This window comes from Dermacentor variabilis, chromosome 5 (genome assembly GCF_050947875.1).
Source record: "Dermacentor variabilis isolate Ectoservices chromosome 5, ASM5094787v1, whole genome shotgun sequence".
Lineage (NCBI taxonomy): Eukaryota > Metazoa > Arthropoda > Arachnida > Ixodida > Ixodidae > Dermacentor > Dermacentor variabilis.
In genome coordinates, this window is record NC_134572.1 from 76,096,523 (window position 1) to 76,121,631 (window position 25,109).

Below are 25,109 nucleotides of genomic sequence, written 5' to 3' on the forward strand. Positions count from 1 at the left end.
GGAACCTAGGTTACATAAGGTCGGCCGCACTTGAAAATTCCATCTGAGGATGTTTGCAGAAGAAAATTAGTGACTTCTTTCATGAAGTGTCCATTCAGTGCATGGTAAACAGATGGTTTATTGAAGACAAGGTCTTCTTTGGCGACTTCAAATCGAGTAAGGCTTCCTAGAATTTAAGTATCTGGCCGCCAATTTCTGGCCACTTTTGTGAAAATAAGGTAATTTGAGCCATTGTAGTAGAGCTAGAAAAACGATAAAGGCATGCCAAGTTAGTGCAGGGCTATGTTCGGAACAGTTATAAGGAGTTATTAAGCAAGAATGCCAAAATGAAATGCAAACACGCTCATTTAAACTGTGCGCGCGCCCAGAATCGGAACCGGAAGTGTGGGTTTACTTAACAAAAAGCAACGCGATGGACCAATCCAGGAGATTGTCCAGTCTAAAAATGTGCGCCTCTACCGAAGGCAGTAAGTACAGTCTGAACAATAAATCTTGTGGTACACTAATAAGCCCAAGAAGACCTTGTCTCTATTCGATGTTAAACGCTGCTGAATTGCCTTTTTCTCTTCTGCTTTTTCTTTTTTTTTAAGTGCTTAAACCCGCTTTAATGGTATCGTCAAGCTGTCCGAGATTTACGACGAAGTGACCTGTATAACTATGAATTTCGCAGATCCCGAGCACTTCATTATCAAAATGTTGAACTGCACACGGTTTATCTTGTGAAGATTTGAACATTTACTGAAAATTCTCTTTCTTTTACATAAACAAACAATAAAAAAACGTTTGCTGGTTACAAAATGAACAAGTTATATTGTTTTAGCTGTAATAGATCAAGTATTTTATTGCGATAGAAATTATATGAACACTCCAGGCGAATTTTTGCCGTTACCGTCGTCGTGATGTTGCTTATACAGTCCAAAGGCGATAACACCGTCAGCGCGCATCGTATGCTGTATGTGGGAGTTAAAGCAGGCGAGGGAGCTCGACGATCGCGGCTCAATCTGGCGCGCGTGAACGAAGAAAGCGGAGAACAAACGCGCCGTTTTCCGTTGCGCAAAAGGCCATGGTGGGATGGGATGGAGGGAGGGGGGAAGCGGCGTTGTGATCCGGCAGCAAGCGCGCATTTCGCGTCGGGGCGCAAGAGGAACTGATCATCGCGGCTCAATCTTGCGTGCCATATATAGAGGCAAGCGGGGAGGTAGCGAGAGAGGGTGGGGGGTGTGGCTTGGATTCCGCCAAGTGCGTACTTTGCATGGCCACACGCAGTCGCGCGCGCGCCGTGTCTTGAAAGTGATTCGTAGACGGCTCATACCTTTGTGCGCGCTGTATTCTCACCGCTTTTGCGTTGAAGCGATAGACCGCACGAACGTATTTCGCTCGCTGCTGCTGCCGCACTTCCTCACATCAGCGTTTTCACGCCGAGTGTCGGCGCTCATCGAATGTGATGTCATCATATTTGTTCGTGTGCGCTGACGCCATGTTTCTTATTTCACTTAGCAAGCCAATGTTTCCAAGTTTATACGGTCCATAACACTACCATACTTACTTCGTACAGCTGTGAACTAATTTGCTATCGCAGTCTATCCTTCGCCTTGCGGGCAAAAGCGCGACTTCTTACGGAGTACAATTACACTTTCTGAAGAGGCTTTTTGCTTTCATCTTCAATTCTCAGCGAGTTTTAAAACACCCATTTCGTTTAAAAAATTCGCAACATATGGTTTAACCTTCTCTTTAAATGCGGCAAACAGCACGCTCTACTCGTGAGAGGTCATATAATATAAAGATCGCGTGTCTTTCGAAATTGAACCTCACGCAAGGTGATTATTTCGAGTGGTCATCAAAAAGTGTATTTATTTTAACATTACCTTTTATAGGGGAAAGTATGCCACTGAGACCGTTCAAATGACATTGGCATTATGAGTAGTGCATGAATGCTCCTGTGATTTCGCACAGCTTTGCTGAGAAGGCCGATCGCGGCTTTTTATTATTTTTTGGTTTTCTCCTCTCTCTTCTCTTTATGAAAATATTCCTTGGAATTAGTCAAGCGTTGACTGTCCGTAAATGTTTAACCTTATCAATCAATTTCCGGCACACGAACAGTCACGAGACTAACTGATCCAACTGTTACTGATGAATTTAAACAATTCATTCACGCTGCATTATGAAAAGAGTCGAATAGTAGCACTGCGGCTTTAAATATTACTTAAGATTGACATATAAGGATTGCTTGATTATATTTTAATAACAGGGTGCGTAACAATTATCTCGCGGCACAGGAAATGCGTTGAGATATCCTACATCGAGACGTACCAATGACAAAATCGCAGCCACAGCGAGAATGGCAGCATGACTGCGACACGATAAGCCAGATAAGCAAGTGCTACACTGAAAGTAACAAGGTGGCCATATGTTAATGCTGTACTTGCAGGCGCCGAAAGAGGAAGCTGCAAGTATTGTTGTACAATTTTGGTTAGATGAGGCTCTACTAAACTCAGCTGTAAGTTTTCTTTAATTTAAACTATTTCCACGGACTCTTTAACGCACCTTCATTTCGTAGGAACGCAGTCAGTTGTGCCAATACCATTTTGTTTAACATTACACGATTTGTGGTTCACTTCTGGGATTTCATTAACGAACCGAACCAACATTGGAGCTTAGAGAGATGCCGCAATGGAGTCCTTTGGGTTAATTTTGACCGACTGATGTTCTTTAATATGCATTAAATCTAACTTAAACAAGCGTTTTTGCATTCAACCGCCATTGAATTGCGGTCACCGCCATCGCGAATTACGTGAAATAAATTAGGAAATGCAAGCTGCCTAAACGGGCCCGAAAAAGCTGTTAGCGTTAGGCGTCCTTCTCCTGAGTTTCGCTTGCTTCAAGTGACCACTGGCGAAATTCATGCCACTGTTGGCATAATTCACTGCGCTGCCCGTACCATGACGCAGACGCATAGTGAGTGTATGCAATAGTGTGCAATACTATGAGCATGCAACAGAGTAATGGTCATACGATCCTCCTTTCTTTTACGTGTGCGCTAAAGTGAGAGCAGATCGGCTTCTCGTACAATAGTTAAGAGCAAGTTTTCATTTACGTATTTTTTTACATTACATGAATTTTGCATTTATTTCAGATGACATAAGCAGATTGCATTTTAAGAATGACTAAATGTTGGGTTATTTGGTTTTCCGCAGCTGTTGAGAAAATTGAGCGAGAGAGAGAGAGAGAGAGAGAGACGCGCACGCAGGTAGAGGTGACACACGCAAGCGCTTAAGTTCCTATTGCCTACCTGTGTGTGCGTCGTTTTCTGTTCGTTTTGTTTATTTCATTGCGATTATTCCCCGTAACAACTAAATTAAGTGGAGTTGATGTTTCTGTACGCTTTAGGTGCGTCATCTGTAGACGAACAAAAACAATCAGAAGCGTAGTCAGCGCCACAGCAAGAATCATTGTAAGGCCCCTTTAACGGGCAGAACCTCAGAGCACATCAGTCTATATATGTAAATGATCTGATCGAAAACACAGCATATCCTTTGAGCGGAAATTATCTGAAAACAGTGGAGCGTAGTGTAATTTTCGCACTGGTTCTAATTGGGCGTAAAATCAGCAGAAGAAAATTCTCGAAAGAAAAAATAATATAGTCTCTGCATTGAAATAAAATTTGATTGTTTCCCCTTTATTCTTGCAGAAAGAAAAAGAAACTTTTATTAAGAACTGGAACGGTGATCGCAATACCTTGCTTGACAGCACACTTCACGAATTCGCTACCTTCACACGCAAGGATGACTTCAAGAACGACGATATCGTTGTATTATTCACGAGGTAACAGAGGCCTAAAGCTGCCTTGTCGTTTTTTTCATAACTTTGGGGACGCAAAGCTCAACCCGAACGAATGTCACGGAAGCAATGTCCTGCATTTGGTGATCACAATTACCGTATATAACCACAGAACTTCCGCCTTCGCACAAGTAATGATATGTAGTAGGGTCCTGCCTTTCCTGCTCCACATTACAAACCTGCTCATATTATTTACGATTCTGTTTGGTTTCACAGATGACGAAAAGCCAGTATACCACACGTGCGTTGTCTAAATGCTAAGCACGCCTGAATGTGTAGATGATAGCAAAAGTCACATGATGCGGCGCTCCCCCAAAACTTATGGTTTACTCTAGTATTTCCCTGCACATTAACAGGTTCTCCCTGTACTCATAGTGCGAATTAATCTCAGAACCAAGTGCTAACCACAATGTAGCCGCATGATTCTCAGATATTTCCACTATATCTCATAAGCTTTAGCTTCGACGGCTTCGACCTTTATACCGCCTACGACACCATTGTATTTCGTCTGGTCAAAAAATGACGTCCGTGCAAGGGCAACAGCATTGAATTTGGTTAACAAATAAGTAGGATTTTCAGTATAGCTGCGCAATATTCAGATATTTCTAGTATTTCCCGCCAACTTAACACTAGACGCCTTCGTCGTTTATATCGCATATGTCAGCATGGCGTTTCCTCTGGTCAGGAATGACGTCAACACAAGAGCAAGGGGAATGAAAATGACAAACGAATTTTCATCGGAACTAAAAAAAAATGTCATCCGTGTCATCTGTGAGCTGTTATATGGTATATACGAGTGTGGTCACGCAGATGTCAGTGTTGTCGCATAGTCGATGTATCGGACAGACAGCAAAAAAAAAAAAAGAACAGTACAAAAAAAACCAGGACGGTGGACAGATCTCATGTTTACTGTATGCGTTGGCGAAACTAAGATGAAGAACGTGAACGGCTGGTATGCTACTCCTCTCGCCTTCGCCCTATGCTTGCCTATGTAGCCCAACTGTCAGGGGCATTACAGGCATTAAACGATCGCCACATGAGAACAATGCCGCGATGTGCGGCGTCGGCGCGTCTGTTTCATACTGCACGATAACCACACTGCGGTCGTCACTATAACGTGTATTATGGGCACTCAGCTTTAATATAGTGCAGACTCTACGTACATAGAACATACTTCATCGAGGTTACCGTGTGTTCATCACGCAAACATGAAATGGACTTACCGATTCAACGTGCCACGACGCCCAACATAGGTCAGAACGCTGTGAACGCAGTTGGCACTTTATTTTGCCGTCAGCAGGCCTTCTATTTCTATTTACTTTCCATCGAACTTTTGGTTTTTATATCTTTCAAATGCGTTGATACAAAGTTCCAGTTCGAATATGTTCTGCAGCAACTTCTCGAAAAGTTTGCTGAAGCCACGCCCCCAGGAATATTCAAACCGAACAAATTAACGGTATCCTGAGAGGGCTGGCCTCGAATATAAGCTTCGATGACATTTCTCCATTTGCGAGTACTGCGAAGAGGTCAGACAATGTATCTTGATATTTTTGAACACTCGTATTGATCACAAGTGAAACTATAATCAACTGGATCACTTCTACGGGAGCCTCTGCTTTTATTCTAGAAACTTCAAGTTATTTATCACCGCTGCTTTGCTTTCGCTGAAATTTCGCAATAATATAACTGTATTTTTATTGCATTGACCCGCGTCGCTCTGTAAATAACTGGCATCACTGCTTGCCGGAAGCTATGTAGTTTGTCTGATCTCTTATCGCCGACAGGCAACGAAACCAGTCCACGTCTCTACAACACGACGGTCGGTTTTTCTTTTAGAGCGCAGCAGGAACAGGAGTTATTTAGCTCCCGTTCCTGCGGCGAGCATCGGCGTCGACGTCGGCCGCGACGGCCTAGCCGAGCAAACGCGCACAGCAACAGATGAGAGCGAACGCGACACGCAGCAGGAGGTGAAAAAAAAACGGCGAGAGGGAAAAGACGCGAGGAAGAAAGCGGAGAGGAGCTTGCAGCGGAACTATCAGGCGGAAAGCGGAGGAGCGTATGGCGAAACGGTGAGAAGAAAAGCATAGTGCGGCGACGATGGCTCCGATATGGTACCAGAATAGCGCGCGCCATCTGGGAGGTCTGTCGTCATAGACTGCTGTGAACCGCGCCCACGCCTGATCCACGTGCTGGCTCTCGCGATCGTCAGATTAGCTAGGCAGTCGCGCCACACTTTGCTCCGTTTGCGACGTGCCGCACGAGACAGATTGTCCGCGCCAGCCAATATATCGCAAATTGAAAACACGTACAGAGCAGCGCTGAAATTTCGCATTAGGGAGTGTCATAATCGCCGGTGAATTTATTTTTACGGGTAAATTAGGCAAGCAATCATACCGAGTGCTTCAATGAATGATGTGCACCAAAAAGCGCGGTCTTGTTGCAAAACATGAGTGATAACAAAGCAACGCGAATGGCAATATCTTCTAAAGTTTATAAAATTAACACACAGGTCACTGTACTCGGCCGAATAAAACACTTATACTCCATCTAAATATCAGCTTGCAGAAAAATATTTGTAGTTTCTTTAACAGCCACACTAACAGCCTCGAGAATGTCGCTTTAGGTGAAACAGACTGCCTTACTTCTTGCTTCTCGAGTATCGAAGAGGACTCACAACTGGATCCAGGAAAAGTTTTAGCTAGTTATCTACATCAGCACCGCTATGCAATTGTGCATTGGAGCAAGCAATGTCAGCAGCTCCCCACACTTACCTTAAACGTATCACCCTACGACCATCCAAGAAATAAGTTTTGTGTGAGAATTGGTTGACATCAAATTAGACGTGAGCCAAAAAAAAAAAATAACATCAAAGTCGACATGTTTCAGTGCTTTGCTCTACCAATGCGCTGGAACTCCGTCCTGTGCTTGACGTTTTCCGATGCCTGTTACGAGTGGTTCATGCTGAAGTTCACTACGTATTTTTTTAGGGGCAATTACTTATATATTTGCATTTGGTGTATTTCTGACGCAAGCTCGGATTAAATTGATGCAATCCTTACCACAAGTGTGCTACCGTGCCTGTAGCCCTTTTTTCGCTAGTGGATGCAAAGAACAAACATCCGAAGTTCCTCCCTTGGAGGCTTGAACTTCGACACCATATCACTGAGAAATAGCAAATTAAACACTTTAGTCAAGGAATTTGTCACGTTATCCTTTAAACATGCACACACCATCTAGTATCCACGCTAGTTTCTACGCGCACGTGGGACTACATGATCAGAGGTACCCAAGTGCTTGCTATTATCTCTACTTCTCAAGAAAAAAAAGGTCCCGAGTTCGATTTACTACCTCGGCAGTCCCGTTTCGACGATACCTAACACAATAACATCCTCGTAATAATTTGGCGCACTTTGGATAGCCGAGGGTGGTAAGAGTTTATGTGTGCTGGAGGTGTTGATGTTGCAAAAGTTTCTGTTAGCCTAGCACTTAGTGCAGTTGATTGTGGCGCCTGAGCGCCTGCAATTCGAGCCCTCTACTGCCGCTTCCCTCGCAGCCAAGATGTCAGTTTCGAACATGAAGCAGCAGCAATTATACCACGTCATGCTGTTCCAACATGGCTCTGATTGAATATGGGATAACGAATTTACATTCCTGTAAATAAGAGAAGGAAAGAGAAATTGCAGGAGGATAATAGAGAGAAAGGTTTTATGAGAAGAACGAAAGAAGGTCCCGTATGTAAACGTACAACATTTGTCAGCCCCCTTGCGCATGAGTGAGGGTGACTATCGAACGTGTGCGTCCGGAAGTCGGCATCCAGTTCAGATGTCCTGGGCATTAAAGTTCACTGGACGCCCAAAACCACCTCACCTGAGCTGACCATCCACAATATTTTTTCGCACATGCACCATATTCCAGCGGAACGCCCGCGGTCTCCGCTCGAAACTTACAGATTTCCGACAGCTGGTGCGAACGTATCACTCGAAAATTATAGAGGGACGCGAAATTTTGTCCTCCCCCTTCAGAGCTTATGAAGGGGCCCCCGGACGCGACACTATGCGTAAACTCTACTCAACGACACACGTGCGCCAGCTATTTTCGTTTGCTTAAATGAATTAGGTACTCCAGCCCAATGAGGAGTAAGGTATGGTAAAGTTTAAAAGACAAAGTACACGGGCCGTTTCAAGCATGCTTAAAGTGCAGGAAAGCGCAAATACTTCACAACTTAAGATTACAGCTTGCCGTGAAGTGGTTCACCCGTGGACCTCACACTGAATTGCAAAATACACCCAACTTCAAATTCTATGCTTAAGGAACAAAATATTTGAACTTTCCCAATCTGTCTGCAATCCTAAGTTTACGCTGACAGATCACCGCCTGATGCACTCCACGCTGCATCCATGGCAGCGGTGGCAACTGCTAGTCCTGCAGGCCCTGCAGTAGCAGCTACAGACCAGGACTCTGGGAACAAGAGACTGCGCGAAGCAGAACCTTGGGGCGAAAATGCAGAAAAGATGGACCAGGCATCCTTCACGGTGGTATCCTACAAGAAAAAAAGATGTGCTGGTGTTCCTGTTATCTTCAGGCCTACCATTGAAGGAGGAAACCTATGGAATTCAAACCTAACATCGTTGCATCGGCGGTTGTAACGTCGGCTCAAGAGAAAGTTCTCAGCCACAGCCTTAACAAGGACGGCAGCCTGATGGTTACAGTGTCAACACTGCCCGCCGCTAACCATTTGCTCACGGTAACTGAGCTAGGTGGCATGGCTGTAGAAGCCCGTGTCCCATAATCATACACAGCCAGCTACGGCAAAATACACGATGTACCCCTCAGCTACTCAAATGAAGACCTACAAGAGTATCTACGCGACCAAAGCGTCGTTAAGGCAAAGAGGCTCACCACTTTTAACCCTGAAGATGGTGGCAAGGTCAAGGAGACACGTCGTCAATCTGTTATATTGGAATTCGCCAAGGTTTCACTTTTAGCTCAACAACTTACGCTTGAATTCTGCCGTTAGCCTGTCCCCGAATACGTCATGGCAGCAAGGAAGTGTTCCAAATATTAGGGGCATGGCCACATATCGAGATATTGCACCGGCCCAGTGCACTGCAAAGTGTGCGCTGGCCCCCATTCGCACATGGAATGCACCTCGAGAGCGCAACTTAAGTGCGCCAACTGCGGTGCGCCCTCCCCGCCCTGCTTCATGTGGAGGGTGCATTAAAAAGAAGGCTGCCACACTTGCTCGCGCGGTGGAGCAAGTACAAGGGAAACCACCCAAGAGTCATGAACCACCGCCTAACCCCGACATGATTTTCACGAATACTACAAACCACTCCCAGGAACAATCATCACAAAGCCAAAAGACATCTGGCAACATATACGCTGATGCGGTCAGACAGAAACATGGGAAGCCCGCGGCCTCATTGCCTCCTTCGGAGCTACCTCAGCGTGTTGCACAAGACCCACTAAACGACCACTACCACCATCAGTCTCAAGCGCCACAACACGACAGGATGACCTGAGAAAAGCAGCAACACGGAAGCACCGAACAAGATATTGCACGCTTCTTGATTTCGATGTTGTTTACAGCCCCCAAAATTCTTGTCCGCGCCAACCCCTGGTCACGATGTCTCCCAGAGGTAGAAGCCGTCCTTACAATGGAGCCGTTGGTGTCGGCATCCTACGCTCCGCAGGGCCTTCTACCTCACAGTAATAATCATCGCTTCTGCAACGACAGCGTGACCTGAGCTGACCATCCACAATATTTTTCGCACATGCATCCCAGTGGAACACTCGTGGTCTCGAAACTTTCAGATTTCCGGCAGCTGGTGCGAGCGTATCGCTTCCCTTTCATAGTAATCTCTGAAGCGTGCGTCGAGGAAGATTTCCGAATGCAAGGGTACTATTTTCATCATTCACAGCGACCGGATGACATCAGCAGGTTACTCATAGGCTTTCGCAAGGATATCCCGGCCTCCATGGTTGATATTCCGCCTCACAGTGACAATGAATATGTATGTGCCATAACATTAATAGGCCAACAATAATACACTCATTGGAGTACAGCCTGAGCCAGGCAGGCCATTCGACGCTTCAAGACTTGAAAACCTGATTGCAATGACACCTTCTCCGCATATTATTTGTGGAGACTTTAATGCTCACAATGAAATTTAGGGCATCTCAAACACATGTGCACGAGGAGCCAAGCTCGCAGAGCTTCTCTCAAACCATTCAATTGAACCTCTAAATGACGGCAGTATAACCTACCCCAAAAGCCCGACGGCTACCAGCAGCATTGACGTGACCTTCGTAACAAGTTCAGTTGCCCGAAACTTTGTCTGGTGTACGGGGAAAAAAACACGTGCGAAGACTGCTGCAGCATCGCAAGTTTTCAAGTTTATCGCGGGAACACGATGGGGTTCCAACTGCCGCTCAATGGTACTACTTGATAAAGTCTATATTGAAGGTACATTGCGCAATTGCCTGCCAGCCTTTCAGAGATTATCACCACCAAACAAGGTGACTCTAGAAGCCGCGCGGAACAACTGCCTGCGGATTTGCCTGGGCCTCCCGAGAGCTCATCCGCCTCGGGAACAGTAGCGGAAGCAGGATGTCTGCTGCTAGATGTCATTGCTTCCCAAGAAGCAGTGAGTACCCATCTTCGGCATGTGCTCCAAGGAAAGTACTTCATCTATCGCGTTCACTTAACCCACAGTAAGTCCGGCTTTGGCCAAGCTGTGCAAATCTTGCACCTTCCTCCGATTATTCAGCCACAGAAATTACTGCCCCGACTTTTCCTCGCTGTCACTTTCGCCTCTAGATATAAAACAGTTTGTACCCGGCGTAAACAGGACAAAGAGTTGCATGCCAGAAGCCACGCTGCTGCAGACCACTCTCCTCTACTTAGGCGAGAAGTATACTCAGCACACCCACGTCTACATTGATGCCTCAACCACTCGGGAGACTTCTTCTTGTGTCTTTTATGCGCCCGCAACAAGACAAATGCTTTCTTATCGGCTGCAGCGGAGGACATCCTCAACAACAGCAGAGCTTCAGGCGTCAAAGAAGCTGTCCTCTGTATACTGCGGCGAGCGCCTGATCAATCGGCGATTTTCGCTGACTCTATAGGAGCCCTACAAACATTGCGCAGTCTGTTAAAAAAACAATCATCAGCCTGTTTCTTTCTACATTGCGTACTCACATCACTTGGCCATTGCATCAGGCCACTGTATCAAATGTCAGTGGATACCGGCTCATTGTCGTATTCTGGCCAACGAAAAAGCAAATAAAGCGGTCTAAACGCAGAGGTCTTCAACCCAAAACTATAAGCGGATTTATTTCACTTGATCTGATGCTTCTCAACTAGTTAAAACATTTGCTTCTGAAGAAAAGGATCAGCTGTGGAGCTTGCCGACCCAACATTACCCTTTCCTCTACTCAGTCGAACCATATCTCAGATCCAGACTCCCATCCAGCATTCCTCGCCATTTGGAAACTCTATATCACCGCCTTCGCCTGAACACCACCCACAGAAACGGCTTACGGCACCGCTTAGGTCAAGTGACAAGTCCCACACAGCAACAACTGTGGCTCATTTGAAACCATGGATCAGATTCTGTTTGAGTGTGCAGCGTATGCCGACGAGCATGCGTCCTATGAGCATTGCATGCACTCGCTTACACAGAGACCTTTGTCCTTTGGCTGTGTCTTAGGTCCCTTAGCCTACCCCAACCAACAGAGGCGTGCTATGAACTTTTTATTCACATATTTAGCATTGGTCAACTCGACAAATTTTAGTTCTACTCTGTCACTCTCATGCACCTTTCACGCAGTTAATTCTGTCACCTCATTGTAGGATGGTGCACACACTGAAGGACTTTACCATAGCACGCCGTTGCCCATGAGCCAGAAAACTCAATGCCCAATTTTTTAAACTTATTTCTTCTTTTGCGCCTCCCTCCTCTGCTTTTTCTCTCCCCAATTCCCTTCCTCACACAGAGTAGCATGTCAGCGATGTCTGTACGCCGGCTAAATCTCTGCCTTTCGTTAAAGGGTTCTCTCTCTTTCTCTCTCTCTCTCTCTGTATCTATCTATCAGATGTGCATGAGACTTCAGTACTCCTAAAAGAGAGAGTATGGCTTTTTGGCACGCAAAAACAAAATTATCTGAACTGTCGGTTGGTTGGAATGTGAACATGTCACCTCAAAGTATAGATAAGTGTAGAACAATGTACGCATTTCTCGATCCTACTTTCTGAATCCCGTTTTTCATTTTTGTTGCAGCCGTGACTTGGCTACGAGATCCACTAAGTCCATTGTCGGTGAGCCCTGAAAATAAGTGGAAGAAAATGTTCTTTTCAGTTGGAATGCGCTCAATGTGCAACATGGTTTTAGGTTTGCAAACTCATTAAGACCTACATAAGTATTTTGCCCGGAGGCTACCTTGTAATTTTAGGGACTCGTACGCTGCTTTGTCTGATGAAGCGCTTCGTCATTTCCTGCGATCTCACAGCTGTGTTTTCTCACCAGACGTCGTGGATGTCCTCACACTTTCGATTCTCAGGTATTGCGTCATTAAAAGGGGCGTGCGGGTTGTCCAAGACGGCGATTGTTGAAGACGTGCCGTTGACGTTCAGCAGCGTTCACACCACTGCGCACGAAATCGGACACTTGTAAGTTGAGCACAATGCTCGCAAACAGTTTTCCAAAAATCTCTGCAACCTTTCAGTACGCTGAAGAGATAGCGTTTATCAACTTCTTCAAACACACTTACGTGTACAAAAAAGCTTGTTCGGGGTTTTCTGGCAATTATAAATATATATGTACGTTATTACAGCCTACATCGACGTAATATGCCGCGGTTGCTTTGATTTGTCTTACTATAGGTCACCGTGGTTTACGATGGCCAGTTATTTGCCTACATTTTGCTTATTCCTAATATTATTAAGTGCAGATCACGTGGAAATTGCGAAAGTATGATTACAGCTGCGTGTAGGCTGCAGTTCTAGACCACCATTACACTCCCTTTTACTCGAATCTAAGTATTTCGTTTAGGATTTCTTCTCCAGCAACTGCTAGATTATGGCGACATATTAAGTGGCGTGTAAGTCAAGTCCGTACCCAGCGCCGTTAAAAATCAGCTGAAGGTACTGAAGAAAAAAAAATTATTCCATTGTTCTGGCCCCGTGCCTTTTACGTGACACTCTTGCTTGAACAAACGTAAACACGCTTACAGAAGCTTGAGCTTTGCCATGACCTTCGCCTCTCCCAGAAAGAACTAATGAAAGAACTTTGGTCATGAAAAGCAGATATAACGGCATTTTATTACACAGGAAGCTCTGAGAGATAAGCAGGCACTGGTTGTCATGACCTGCAACAAAGTCCTTTAAAATGTTATTGATATACACATATGTCAAAGTGCTATGTGTGTGCTCTGAATATTTAGGCAGTTATGACGTCGTATCGATTGCAGACCTTGAGAGCGGAGTTACATTTAGAAAGGTGTCAATCTGCATGGGCATTCTGCGTTAATTTAATCTAGAAATGGCATTTTACGTGAAACCATTTGATTGTGTATCAATACAGCGAATAACAACTATGTAATCATATTAACATTTAAAATTCTGAATGCAGACTGGGCTCATACCATGACGGCACAGAAGTTCCACAAAGACAACTTTATGAGGCAGACCCGAGCCAGTGCCCTCCGTATGAAAAGCACATTATGACACCTATCTTGGGAACGATGATGCGGTCGACCTTCTCCTATTGCAGTACCGTCCAAGTTGCGCAGTTCGTGTTGTAAGTGCTCTCCTTTGATATAGTAAGGAAAGGTTTAATTGAAGCTCCATATGTTAGATTCCGTCAGTTCCAATAAAGTGAATCCACTACCGCGAAACGGTCCATTTTACGAACCTATCGAAAATGGAGAAGCTTATTCACTATACTTTTATTTTTGCTACACTAGCTCGCGCCAAGAGTCGAGACACTTCACCGTCCTTTTCGCAGCGGCTCGTCTCCCGAGCATCTGTCGATGACATAGTAATAACATTAAAGATGTCATTGCGTCGACGAAGAATGTTTCTGAGCTTTGAACCACAGTATTTGGCTTCCACGATGTTGTAATTTCACGTGAGAAAAATTAAAATTTCTTAACTGCAGTGCTAAATCGTAATGCCCAGCTTCCGTCCCAATTTCCGGAGATAATCCACTATAGACACTATAGGCCTGACCTGCTTTATGATCACTTTGCACACGTAATACTGCCGAGCTCAGGAGTGCGCTACTGTTCCTGTCTACATTTGGCGCTTTGAAAGAAAAACATTAGCCCGCGAGGACTCCCAAACTCGCGCCAATCATTGATCTCCCCAAGCGTGCCGTAGTTTCTGAATTCTAACAGATTGCACGTGTTCACAGGATTTATTGAGGAATGAAATATCAAATAGTCAAGCCGGACGAGTTTCTTTTTTCGATAGTGTTGCGCTTAGCTTCGAACACTTATTGTGCGGGCTTGCCCCCAACTATGCCATTAGGAAATTATTTACTTAAATAACTGGAGGCAGTTGTGTACACTCTAGGTATAGGAGAGCAAGAGACGCCTCTTCCACATCCTGCTCTGCGTGAAAGTCTCGTGCATATGTCCAAAGTACGGTATATCACGTCTACTTCAGTAATGCAAAGAAGGGGTAAGGCGTGCAGACACGGACACAAGAGATGAGAAGTGGACAATTCGAACGCCGACTATCAACTGAAGGAAGCACTGAGGCCAAAAAAGGAAAAAGACACAAAACCCATCTGCGCATGCTCTCGAATAGTAGCACCGCGTGTCAATCGGGTACACATGCCGGTCTACGTGAGAGATAACTGTTAAGGCATTTGATCACTTCCTTATGTAAGGTAATCGAAGGCTGACTCACGCACGCACTTCCACCATTATTGATATGCCCTGCCTCGACCATAAGACGCGTATCTTCATTCCTATGCGTTTACAATATCGCGTATTCATCTGCCTCAGACGTGTAGTTACAATCTTGGCAATCTTGGCAATGTAGGGAAAGATTAGAGAAGGCTTTGGGCGATTGTGTTATCAAGGTAAATGGTTACGTTGATGATTACCTGATTTTCTGCAATTGGGACGAATTTGATTCCGCTGCTACCTCAGTAAGTGAGCAATATAACCTTAATGGAGGAGGATTAAAGTTCACTAAGGAATTTCTTCAGAGATGCGTAATACAGTTCATAGACATTTCCTTTGTCTTTGAACAAAACAACGTGTGTTGGCAGTACTCGCCTAGATCTTCGAAGCCATCGTTAAACTTTCAATCCAAGCATCCCGAAGTAGTAAAAAACGGAATTGCCATGTTGCGCCTTAAGTCTTCTCTCACCAGATCGTGCATGCACAAACTTAGTGCCAGTTTTAATGCGTAGGTCCAGCGCCTATTAGAAGCAGGTTATCCTAGCGTAGCAGTGGCCACTGTGGCTGAACGCCTTTAGAAGTCGATCTCGAGGGGGACGGAGGCGGTTACAGAAAGCATTAATAGCAAAAAAAGAGTAGTGGCTATTCCTTACATTCATTCAGTAACGCACAGGCTCAAAAAGTTGCAAGTAGGTATGGTGTTAATGTTGTTTTCCCTGCTCCTAAAAGGCTAGGTAAGATATGCGCTGACGTGCAGAGAAAAACGGAGCAGGTGAAAGGGGGAAAAAATATTTGTCCAGTGAAGCACATCCAGAAGAACAATATTACTTGACTGTCGTGTGGGTGCAGAGTATAAAGTTCCCTTCGGCTGTGGCCATTTCTAGGTAGGGCAAACGGGGTTGCGTATCAATCAGAGGCTAATGGAACGCAAAAGGTAGTTAACTGGTGGATCACCTTCTAATCTTTCCTTACATTACCAAGACTGCCAAGATTGTAACTGCATGCCTGAGTTAGATGAATGCGCGATATTTTACAGGCATAGGAATGAAGAATCGCGTCTTATGGTCGAGGCATGGCATATCAGTAATGGTGGAAGTGCGTGCGTGAGTAAGCCTTTTATTACCTTACATAAGGTAGAGATCAAATGCCTTAACAGTTACCTCTCACGTAGACCGGAACGTGTACCCGATTCACACGTGGTGCTACCATTCCAGAGGATGCGCAGATGAATTTTGTGCCTTCTTTCTTTTTTCACCTCAGTACTTCCTTCAGTTGATAGTCGGCGTTCGTGTTGTCCACTTCTCTTCTGTTGTATCCGTGCCTGCACGCCTTACCCCTTCTTTGCATAATAAATTCTTACCAACTAGCTCAGTTTTCTGCCGTTCTACTGTACTACAGTCTTGTTGTAAATATGCTTTTCATGCTCAAGAATTATTGAGGGCACCTTTTGCGGGTAGAGATATGACGCAAAATCTACTGATTTAATAAATACGGCTGCATTTCTTAAATATCTTGCATGGCTCTGGATCGCTCAAAATGGCGGCCCAACAAACACTCCTTGAGGTGTACGGAAATGTTGTGGGCGCCTTAACCTTTTATGTAAGAGATTTTTTTTTTTGACCTCATGACAAGCAGTTGTAAACAGCCAAGATAAAAAGAGGGTATGTCTAAATGTTACCTCAGGACATGAGCTCAGGGAGGCTCCATATAGCTGCTTATACATATTTAAGCTTGTCTCAATTAATTGCGAGACACTGTAACTAATTTTCACAAAATATTGTAGCCTCTTTCATTTGTCCGCATTATTATTATATTTTGTCTTTTCATTAATCTTCAACGCACTGCTATTCTTAACAGGAGCTCACACGGAGAGTGCCTAACCAAAACTATGTACAGAAAAACAAGAAAGATTTATTATGATGACGTTTCTAAGACTCGCCCTTCACTTGATGAATTTTGCCAGCGCAGCCATGAGGATGTCAAAGGCACCACTTACCAAGAAGTGAGTTTTGAAAAAAAAAACATTTACTTGGAGTTCTTGGCATACAAGCCCGGAGGTAGACAAAACATTGACAAACGAAATGAAACAATATTATTGCGAAACTTTTTTGAGGTGCATAAGTGCGATTGCCTAAAGGTATGCCTCAGAAGGTAATTATTATGCATTTTTTTAGTTTAAGCTCAGGCAATATAATTCGTGCATACAAACCAATGGCGGTAACTTATTGCTGCTGCTAGCTGAACTAAGCAGCAGTAAAAAGTACATTTAACTTCGGTATAGTTCACACCCACTCAAAAAGCTAATGAGCATCCTTCACAGTAAGAAGTGTCAAACTGTAAAAGTTAGAGCCGACAGTGAAAAAGTGTCAAGAGCAAACGTTAACGGCGCTATTGTAAGATAAAAAAAAATTTAAATATTGATGTTTCTCTGTAATAACTTTGCCAAGAAATTAGGAAAAAGGCTTTGGGATAGCTTGGTGGGACCTCGCAATCCAAGCAGCCACACGGGCAGACGGAAACGAAAGCATCGTAGTGCGTGGTGGAGATGACAATCTTGCAAAACAATCTTTATAGAAAAATCCCCAGTGGCAGGTCAACGCATGAAAAAGCAAACTACAGCCCGAGACATATTCCCAGAGGTAGCAGTTTGGCAGTACAAGTATTTTATAGAGGAATGTCAGAAAAGCCAACCTCAGCCATAAAAACATATTTCCTATTCTTTACTGTGAAGTGAGCAGAGTATAGAAGAAGTATGACAAGGGAGAGACGAAACAGATGCGTGTGAACAAAGGGACCCACCTCAAGTGAGGCATGTCGGCTGGATGGTTATGAAATGAGCTGGTCACTACACCTTAGACAGTATGACAGTGTTTCGCGCCTATAAGAAGAACAGATTTCCACCAGTGCATTACGGCAGAAAGACATATGCTAGTTCCTCAGAAAAGTTTCTGTACTTTATTGTTTTTTTCGTGTCACAAAGCACCTGCACGACATAATCCCCTATTCCTGTTATACTTACGAATCTATTTTACCTAGACGGCTGGTAATCATTCGTAGTTGTTTGAAACATATCCAAAAAATAGAAACGTGGTTGGTGATAAAAATTCATCGAAATTCAAATGCACCATGGTGCACAGTTTCTCGTCGCAATGGCTGAATAGATGGGGAGTTGTGTTGAGGATCGTGAAGAAGTGAGATCAAATACCGGCCATAGTGGCCACGTAAAAATGAAACTGGAATGCAACAACGCTCGTGTTTTACATTACAGTCGTGAAAAACAAGCCAGACGGTGAAATTTGAATCGCAGTCCTCCATTATCACGTCCCTCACTGCCGACATCGCAATTTCGGGGCTTTATAACTACCAAAGATGTTAATTAAGTACTTCAAAATGTCTGTTCTTTCTCTCACTTTGATATATTGCGCATAAAAGAAAGAACTTTACAATGACCCTTCTATTTTCTTACAGTCAGATTCCCCTCAGAGCAACATGGTTAAGACTTGAATGACTCGTTCCTTTTCTTTATTTTTCTAATTTCTTATTTCGTTTCCATGAGATGATGGTGAATCGAAATATAGCTGATACCTCGAAAAATTTAGAAATATATTTCAGGATTATTCTGACAGAAATTCTTTTAACACGACAAGCCTTACAACATACTTTAGTTAAGTAGCAGATTCGAAAAATGACACTATGATTGGGCATTATGATGAAACACTCCGTGTTATTATTTTTGTTACAAACTTCAACGGGCTGCACCGTACACATACGAAGGTCTCGACGCTTGTCTTGAATGCGGGAGCTGTGTGTCCCAGACTGCCCTGGCGACATCTGGCGGTAACAGCTTATTGCGAAACCAACTGAATGTGGGCACATGCGGCTACATTTACGCGTTGCCTTGTCTTCTCTCGCCCTGCTGGTCGCCTGATATTGTGGAATCTGGCATTTCCATCAGTAGCGCTGCCTACGGTGCCGCGACGCGAAACAAAAACGGAAATGTCAGTCACCATCCGACGGGCGCAATGAACGTTTCCTGCGCTTAAGGTTCAACTCTCACTTGTGCTTGCGTCATTCTTGGAACAAATGCTGCACGCAGACCAAAACAAATAATCACGCTAGAGCTACAGCCCATGCTTTACGTATGTTCATGAAAATCAGTTCATGGGGCGTCAACGAAGAAATTAGTTCTAAGGGCATCAGCTGCCGACGGCGTACAACCGCAATGTCGCGCGCAAAAACAGGAGGTATGGTTCACACTAGAGACATGCAGTAATTGGCACAACGATGTCACAGGCATAAGCTAGTTCTGGATTATGCGTACGAAACATCCGTGAACATACCTTTCCGCGGTGATCCCGTGGGCGCCGCCATGTTTGATCACGCGGTGACGAGTCCATTGCCTGCCGCAGCTGCCTCCGTTGCCTCGGTATTTACAATGGATGTGCATGACGCCGGTGCATCTCAGCAAAGATTTGGTTCGGCTCGGCATATGTTGTAGGCGGTGACTGGGTGAACAACACGAAGGTTTGGCCACAGCTTCAAAGGACATGTAAGCGTTTTCGGAGCTGATTATGCCTTGTCCAAACGGCGCGAGCAGCGTATACGGGGCTTGTGCTAAAAGCGAAGCTATCAATGTATTTCAAGCTGTCCAAGGTTTCCGCTAATGAAGTAAATCAGGACTAGTGTTCTGCCATTCGTTTTTTACTTGGCAAACACTTTGTAGCAGCAGCTTGTCGCGTTTCTGACTCGGAAAAATTTCCCGTTGCAGTTATTATCCGATTGTTTATTTTCTGCTTAATCACTCGCGGGTGTGATCAGTTGCGATGGATGCGTTCTTGCTGCGCACAATGCTTGGAACGTAGATGTTCTGTACTTTGTAATGGCTTGCAGCTTACATGTATGATCGCTAGTCACTCGCTTACTCTGTGAAATGTCACGAAAACTTGACCTTCGAATATTACTGTGCTGTCGGTGTAGTCGCCGTCACCCATGCTTCGAAGCGTTAAAAGGGAAGCTGAAGAGGTTTTAGAATTGGAAGAGTTACCGTGGTTTCGAAGGCTGCCAATGTATAATTCAACTGCTGAAGTTATTTTGTGAACTACGCTTCGCGCCCCGTCCTCGCGCGCCAAGCGTAGCGGCGAAGGACGGGGCGCTAGTACAACGTCCATGCAGGGTTCACGTGGGCGCTCTATTCGAATCACGCACCCCGCCGATACCTAGGTTGACGTCACGATCATCTTCGCCATCAGAGCCCGTCAACCAACGCGTGGCGTCTCCCGCAGAGGCTGCGGCTTGTTTTTTCTCAATAAACCGAGTAGCGGCGACTTCTAGCCTGTTAAACTATGATTTTCTTATTCAGGGGGTGAAAAACTATAATAATTCGATAAAAGCTCACTTTTTTTTAAGTTCTTCAGCTGCCCTTTAACTCAAGCGTGCGCCCTCTTACTCAATCTTGGACGTTGGCGATAGTGTGGGCGTAAGTTTGAGTGTTAGATGCGTATAGATAACGTTCTAGAAACTTACTATGCCAGTTGTTAATGTGTAGCGAGTGGTACTCACTCTTTCCAACGTTCCTTAGTTGAAGTCCTTTCCTTGGAGGTTAGTGACACAACGCCGGCGGACGAGTGAATTCTTTTATCCTCGAGGAGAGTCGTGCATCGCGAAGGGCCGGCAACACAAGCAGTCCTTATGTAGCAGCGGTCCATGAACTTGATCCCACAGACTCATTTCATTCGTAAAGGGGTCCTCAACCATCCTTCGGGCTCGGTAAACAAACGTAACTCGCGGATAGCGTATACGCTGCTGTGAACATCTCGGCCAAATATCAGAGACTTTTAGCTTGTCCGCTATTCCGGTAAACGGAAGCGGTTTGGGCGGATTGCCGGATTTGCGGGGGCGTAAACGTGAGCGGCCAGAGCGGTGCAGCCGCCTGGTAGCATAGAGTTCAACCATACAAACACAGAGCTAAAACTGCAGTAACCCACTATATCCTGCTTCGCTACTCGTGCGAATTTTGGCAGCGGCGTAATTGTGAACACGATTACGCCACTGTCGAAAATTTACACCAGCAGCTAAGCAGAATATAGTAATTAGCTTTGTGTTTGTGTGGTTGGGCTTTGCGCCACTAATCTGGCCGCTCACGTTTACGCCCCCGCTAAACCGGCAAACCGCCCGCGCTTGGCAGAATACCGGACACGCTAAAAGTCTCTATTAGAGACTTTTAGCGTGTCCGCTATTCCGGCAAACTGGAGTGGTTTGGGCGGATTACCGGATGGTCAGGGGGCATAAACGTGAGCGGCCAGATTGGTGGCGCCAGCTGGTGGTGCAAAGCTCAACCACCTAAACACAGAGCCAATTACTATATTCTTCTTAGCTGGGGTGTAAGTTTTCGACAGCGGCGTAACTGTGAACACAATTACGCCACTGCCGAAATTTGCACCAGCAGCGAAGCAGAATAAAGTAGGTTACTGCAATTTTAGCTCTGTGTTTGTCTGGTTGATCTCTACAACACCAGGCGGCTTCACCGCTCCGGCAGCTCCCGCTCCGGCAGCTCCGGCAGCTGCGGACGCCCCCGACCATCCGGTAATCCGCCCGCCCAAACCGCCCCAGTTTGCCGGGATAGCGGACACGCTAAAAAGTTTCTCTTGATGTCATACGCGTCGCGTGAAGCTGGCAAGCGGAGCATGGCGTCACCTTTATCTCAAACGCTCACTTTTCTACAGAAGCCTGATCCTCATTCCCTTCTGGTGACTTTGTTTTGTAACAAATCGAATTTCCATATACGGCTGCTAGTTGCCAACAGCTGACGTCAATCAAGAAGGTTGTTCGGATCAGTGTTCTTCTTGCTGCTGTTACTGTTTATATTTATTGACGAAGTTCAATAAACAGGCTGAACTAAGCGAAAATGTGCTTTTGAATTCTGATAACAATTACGTACTTCCGGAAGAAGCTGACAATTGCATGCTCACGTACGCTCGGCCACGCACGCCTGCATAAAAATAAAACTTGTAATAAACTTTGGCCACCCTACTTACGGAGTCGTAGTCGGAGGGTCTCGCTAATTTCGACTTGTTTTGAACACTCAACCAGGGTCAGACCACATGCACGTTTGGCAGTGTGCGTTCACTCCTGGCCGCTTCTGGTTAGTCACCTTTGCAGTCTAATTGATAGTGCTTCAAAAATGCGCGAGTTACATGTGGCTACTATACGTCGGTCAAGCTGGTGAAGGACAAACCCGATATGCACCATGTAGCATGGTCAGACTGTAGCATATGAGCGCTAGCACGCACTCAAGCCTTACCGTGCACAAAGCGAATGCTGCGCATATGCACTACAGTAGCCTGTAGCTGCGGTCTGCTACGTAGCGTAGATGCCGCGGCCGCCAGGGGTGCCGTGACGTGTCCACTGGTTAGGCGCACTGCGACTCGCTGAAGACAACCGCTTTGCCTTACGTTTGGTGTGTCGTAGGCGCCAGAATCGGAAGTAGTGGCGTCCACGTAAACATCCAAAATCATATTTGAACAGCGCGCCACGGTGACATTTAGAAAGAGAAGCGTTGTGGGCATGCCCCGCCCCGCCGTAGGCTTCGCAGTGGAAAGCATTGAAGAAGGAGCGGAACCCGTGCTTGAAAGCCGCGCTTGATTGCCAATAACTCCGCTTCTGCTGAGCGCGTTGAAATACGTTATGCAGCAACGTATTTCTGAACTAGCTTAACTTCAAATGCATTTCTCTTCTTCGATTAAACGTGTTTCGGGGTCCCTTTAATATGTCAATCACTATTCTTACAACCAGCTACTGCAGCCGTATTGCCGCTGTTTCACATGTTGCGGCACGAATAGATCAGTACGGTGCGTTAGCAACCACCTAGTTAGATTTCCGACAGCTCATTGCACAATTTAGCAAGGCAGAAGCGGTAATGGTTTCCTATTGGTGCGCTTTCGCTGAGGAAACGTGCGGCGCACCGCCGAAAGCGCCATCTCGTTTTCTTAAAGCAAACCGCTCCGCGAAAAGGATCTGTAGCGCTCCGGATTGCGATATTTCCGCTGTTGCTGCATAGCACGCCAACGCAGCCAGTGCTCCTGACGGCCAAAGCTGCCAGAGCATGAGGTCACCAGCAGGTCTAGTGAAGACATCTCGTAGACGTAGCTTCGCATGTTCATATTCAGCCGGTTTCGCACAATCCGTCATTGCTTGATGCTGCCTGCGCAGTCCGGCGCATTTAGCATCGCGCGTTCTAGACAAGTTTATAGACATTTGTACAATAGTATAACTGCCGCTAAATGCAGTTATAATCTGCTCTATTTGCAGCTCTAATCGAAGAAGTTGTCAAACATGTTTCAAAATGGAATTTATAAACATTCAAATTTCATTTCAGCCCTGGGAAGGCCTCAAAGAATACAAACTTGAGAAGTGCATGATTACTTGCAAGGACCCAGCAAGACCAGGAAGACTTATGATCGACGATGCTCCAGATGGCATTGAGTGCGAAAAGGGCAGTCGCAGGGTAACGCAGAAAAGCTCGTTGTTCTTTTTTTTTTACTCATAGTCACGAGAAGGAAAATCGTTCTACATGTCAAGTAGCACGAAGCTACAAATAAAACCCACGCGGACTCCCCAGAAAGTCTTGCAGTTAAAAATTCTGTCATTTCTTTTACCGCTTTTCATTGGCAGTTGCTCTATCAGCTGGTCTACGACAGTGAGTAACAATTTTTCTAGCCAGAAAACGTCGCGTATTTCTGCATATAGTATTTGCTTACTGGGTGTTATTGTTAGAGTTGTCGCGTATTCGAGCTTGCCTTGCCATCTAACGTGCCAGCACCTTGGTTGGCCTAGCTGGTAGAGCGACTGGCCCCGGTAAAGAATGGCATATTCGCAGGCAACGTTCTGTGGCAATGAAGGGATTAGATACAAGGGTCGAGCTTCTACGCACAAGTTGGTGCGTCAAGTAGTTAGGCCGTGTTTGAAAGCGCTTTCCGCTTCTTGGAACAGATATTGGGTAACCAGTGTAGCTGCCAGGAAGCGACCATTTCGCACTTGCCTAAACGCGGAAAAAGAAAGCAAAATAAAAATAAAATGTATCAATCAGTGGTGTCCGCTGCCTCATTTTGCCGTTGTACATAAGATGATTATGTTTTCCCTTTCCCGGCTGAAACTGAGGCTGAAAGAATGCGAGACTTTTTGACGAGCGTTCTTCTGTGCGCTTTGCCTTCCTAGCTTTTCCTTCATTGCCACAGGAACTTGTCCGTAAGTATAGTGTAGGGTTCGCAGCCAGACTATATCCCGTAATTCTTTTTCTCAACTGCGAAGCTTTCTATCTGAGAAGCCCATCTGGGCCTTTTTTTTTTTTTGCTTCCGTGATACTCGTAGAACATACAACCATTTTCTATTTTAAGAAACTGCGGCCACCTTGCTGATTTTCATATTATACTTAATTTTTTAATTAGAGAATTCTTTATTCGCTGTGTATACTATTCCTGCGCCGCTTAAGACACTGATCGAGAAGGCCAGCGCCAATCTAATAACTTTCACTGTACATCCACCTAACAATAATTTACGAGGGATTATCAGTTTCACCTCTGTCCAAGGGTAGGTTTCACTGTCGCAGATCGTGCGCGTATACCTCACGCTCAGCCGTGAAAGATAAACTACATGAATCAATTGCGCCATACATCTTGCGAGCCGCAATATATCATGACATGGCAGCGCAGGACTGCAGTATGATACTGAGGCGAATTCAATACCATCGCGTGCACGTCAATCGATCAACTAAGTAACATGCCTGTCTTTATGTTGCAGATGTGCATAAATGGAGAATGCACCCTTCTCAAGAATCGACCCATGTGGACATTTGAAAATGATCTGGAAGTATCTGTCTCATGAAATAACTAAATTGAAGGATATAGACAATAAATCACGCCATCCACAGCGTCCAGTATGCAATTGGGGCGGTCAAACATATTCGATTACTTTTTTATGTCATGTATCTTTCCTCCGTTTTTTTTTCCTTACTTTTCAGATTTGTTTGATTCAATCCTAACTTTCTAGTAGATTATCGTTCTAAAAAGAGGCATTGAAAGCACAACCTAGACATATTCAAGTAAAGAACAAATGTACATCGTTTTCATTATCTATTTTTGTCGCCATTCAATTACTTGATTTACTTTTTCTTTAACTAATCCTTTAGAGGGTTGAACACAGTGTGGGGACTGTGTAGAAGTGCAGCTGTTGAATGCATTGAGTGCGTTTTAACTGAGGTTAAAATGAAGCGGTGCAACTTGACTCAATTTGCTGCTCAGTCTCAATGCACATTGTTAAGAATGGCGAGCTGCAATGCAAGATTGCCACCCAGTTACGACCGT

At 45.1% G+C, this 25,109-nt stretch overlaps 1 protein-coding gene across 2 annotated transcripts in view; it reads left to right on the forward strand.

The window, feature by feature from the left end:
- Positions 1–24,706, forward strand: part of LOC142582827 (venom metalloproteinase BumaMPs1-like) — a 42,719-nt gene extending 18,013 nt beyond the window's left edge. For both annotated transcript variants that reach the window (XM_075692886.1, XM_075692887.1), the window contains 7 exons: positions 3,689–3,822; positions 12,120–12,157; positions 12,400–12,508; positions 13,470–13,637; positions 16,609–16,753; positions 23,126–23,254; positions 24,547–24,706. In XM_075692886.1, the coding sequence (XP_075549001.1) occupies positions 3,689–3,822; positions 12,120–12,157; positions 12,400–12,508; positions 13,470–13,637; positions 16,609–16,753; positions 23,126–23,254; positions 24,547–24,630 (807 nt within the window). In that variant the 3' untranslated portion in view covers positions 24,631–24,706. The remainder of the gene's footprint in view (positions 1–3,688; positions 3,823–12,119; positions 12,158–12,399; positions 12,509–13,469; positions 13,638–16,608; positions 16,754–23,125; positions 23,255–24,546) is intronic.
- Positions 24,707–25,109: the final 403 nt, after the last annotated feature.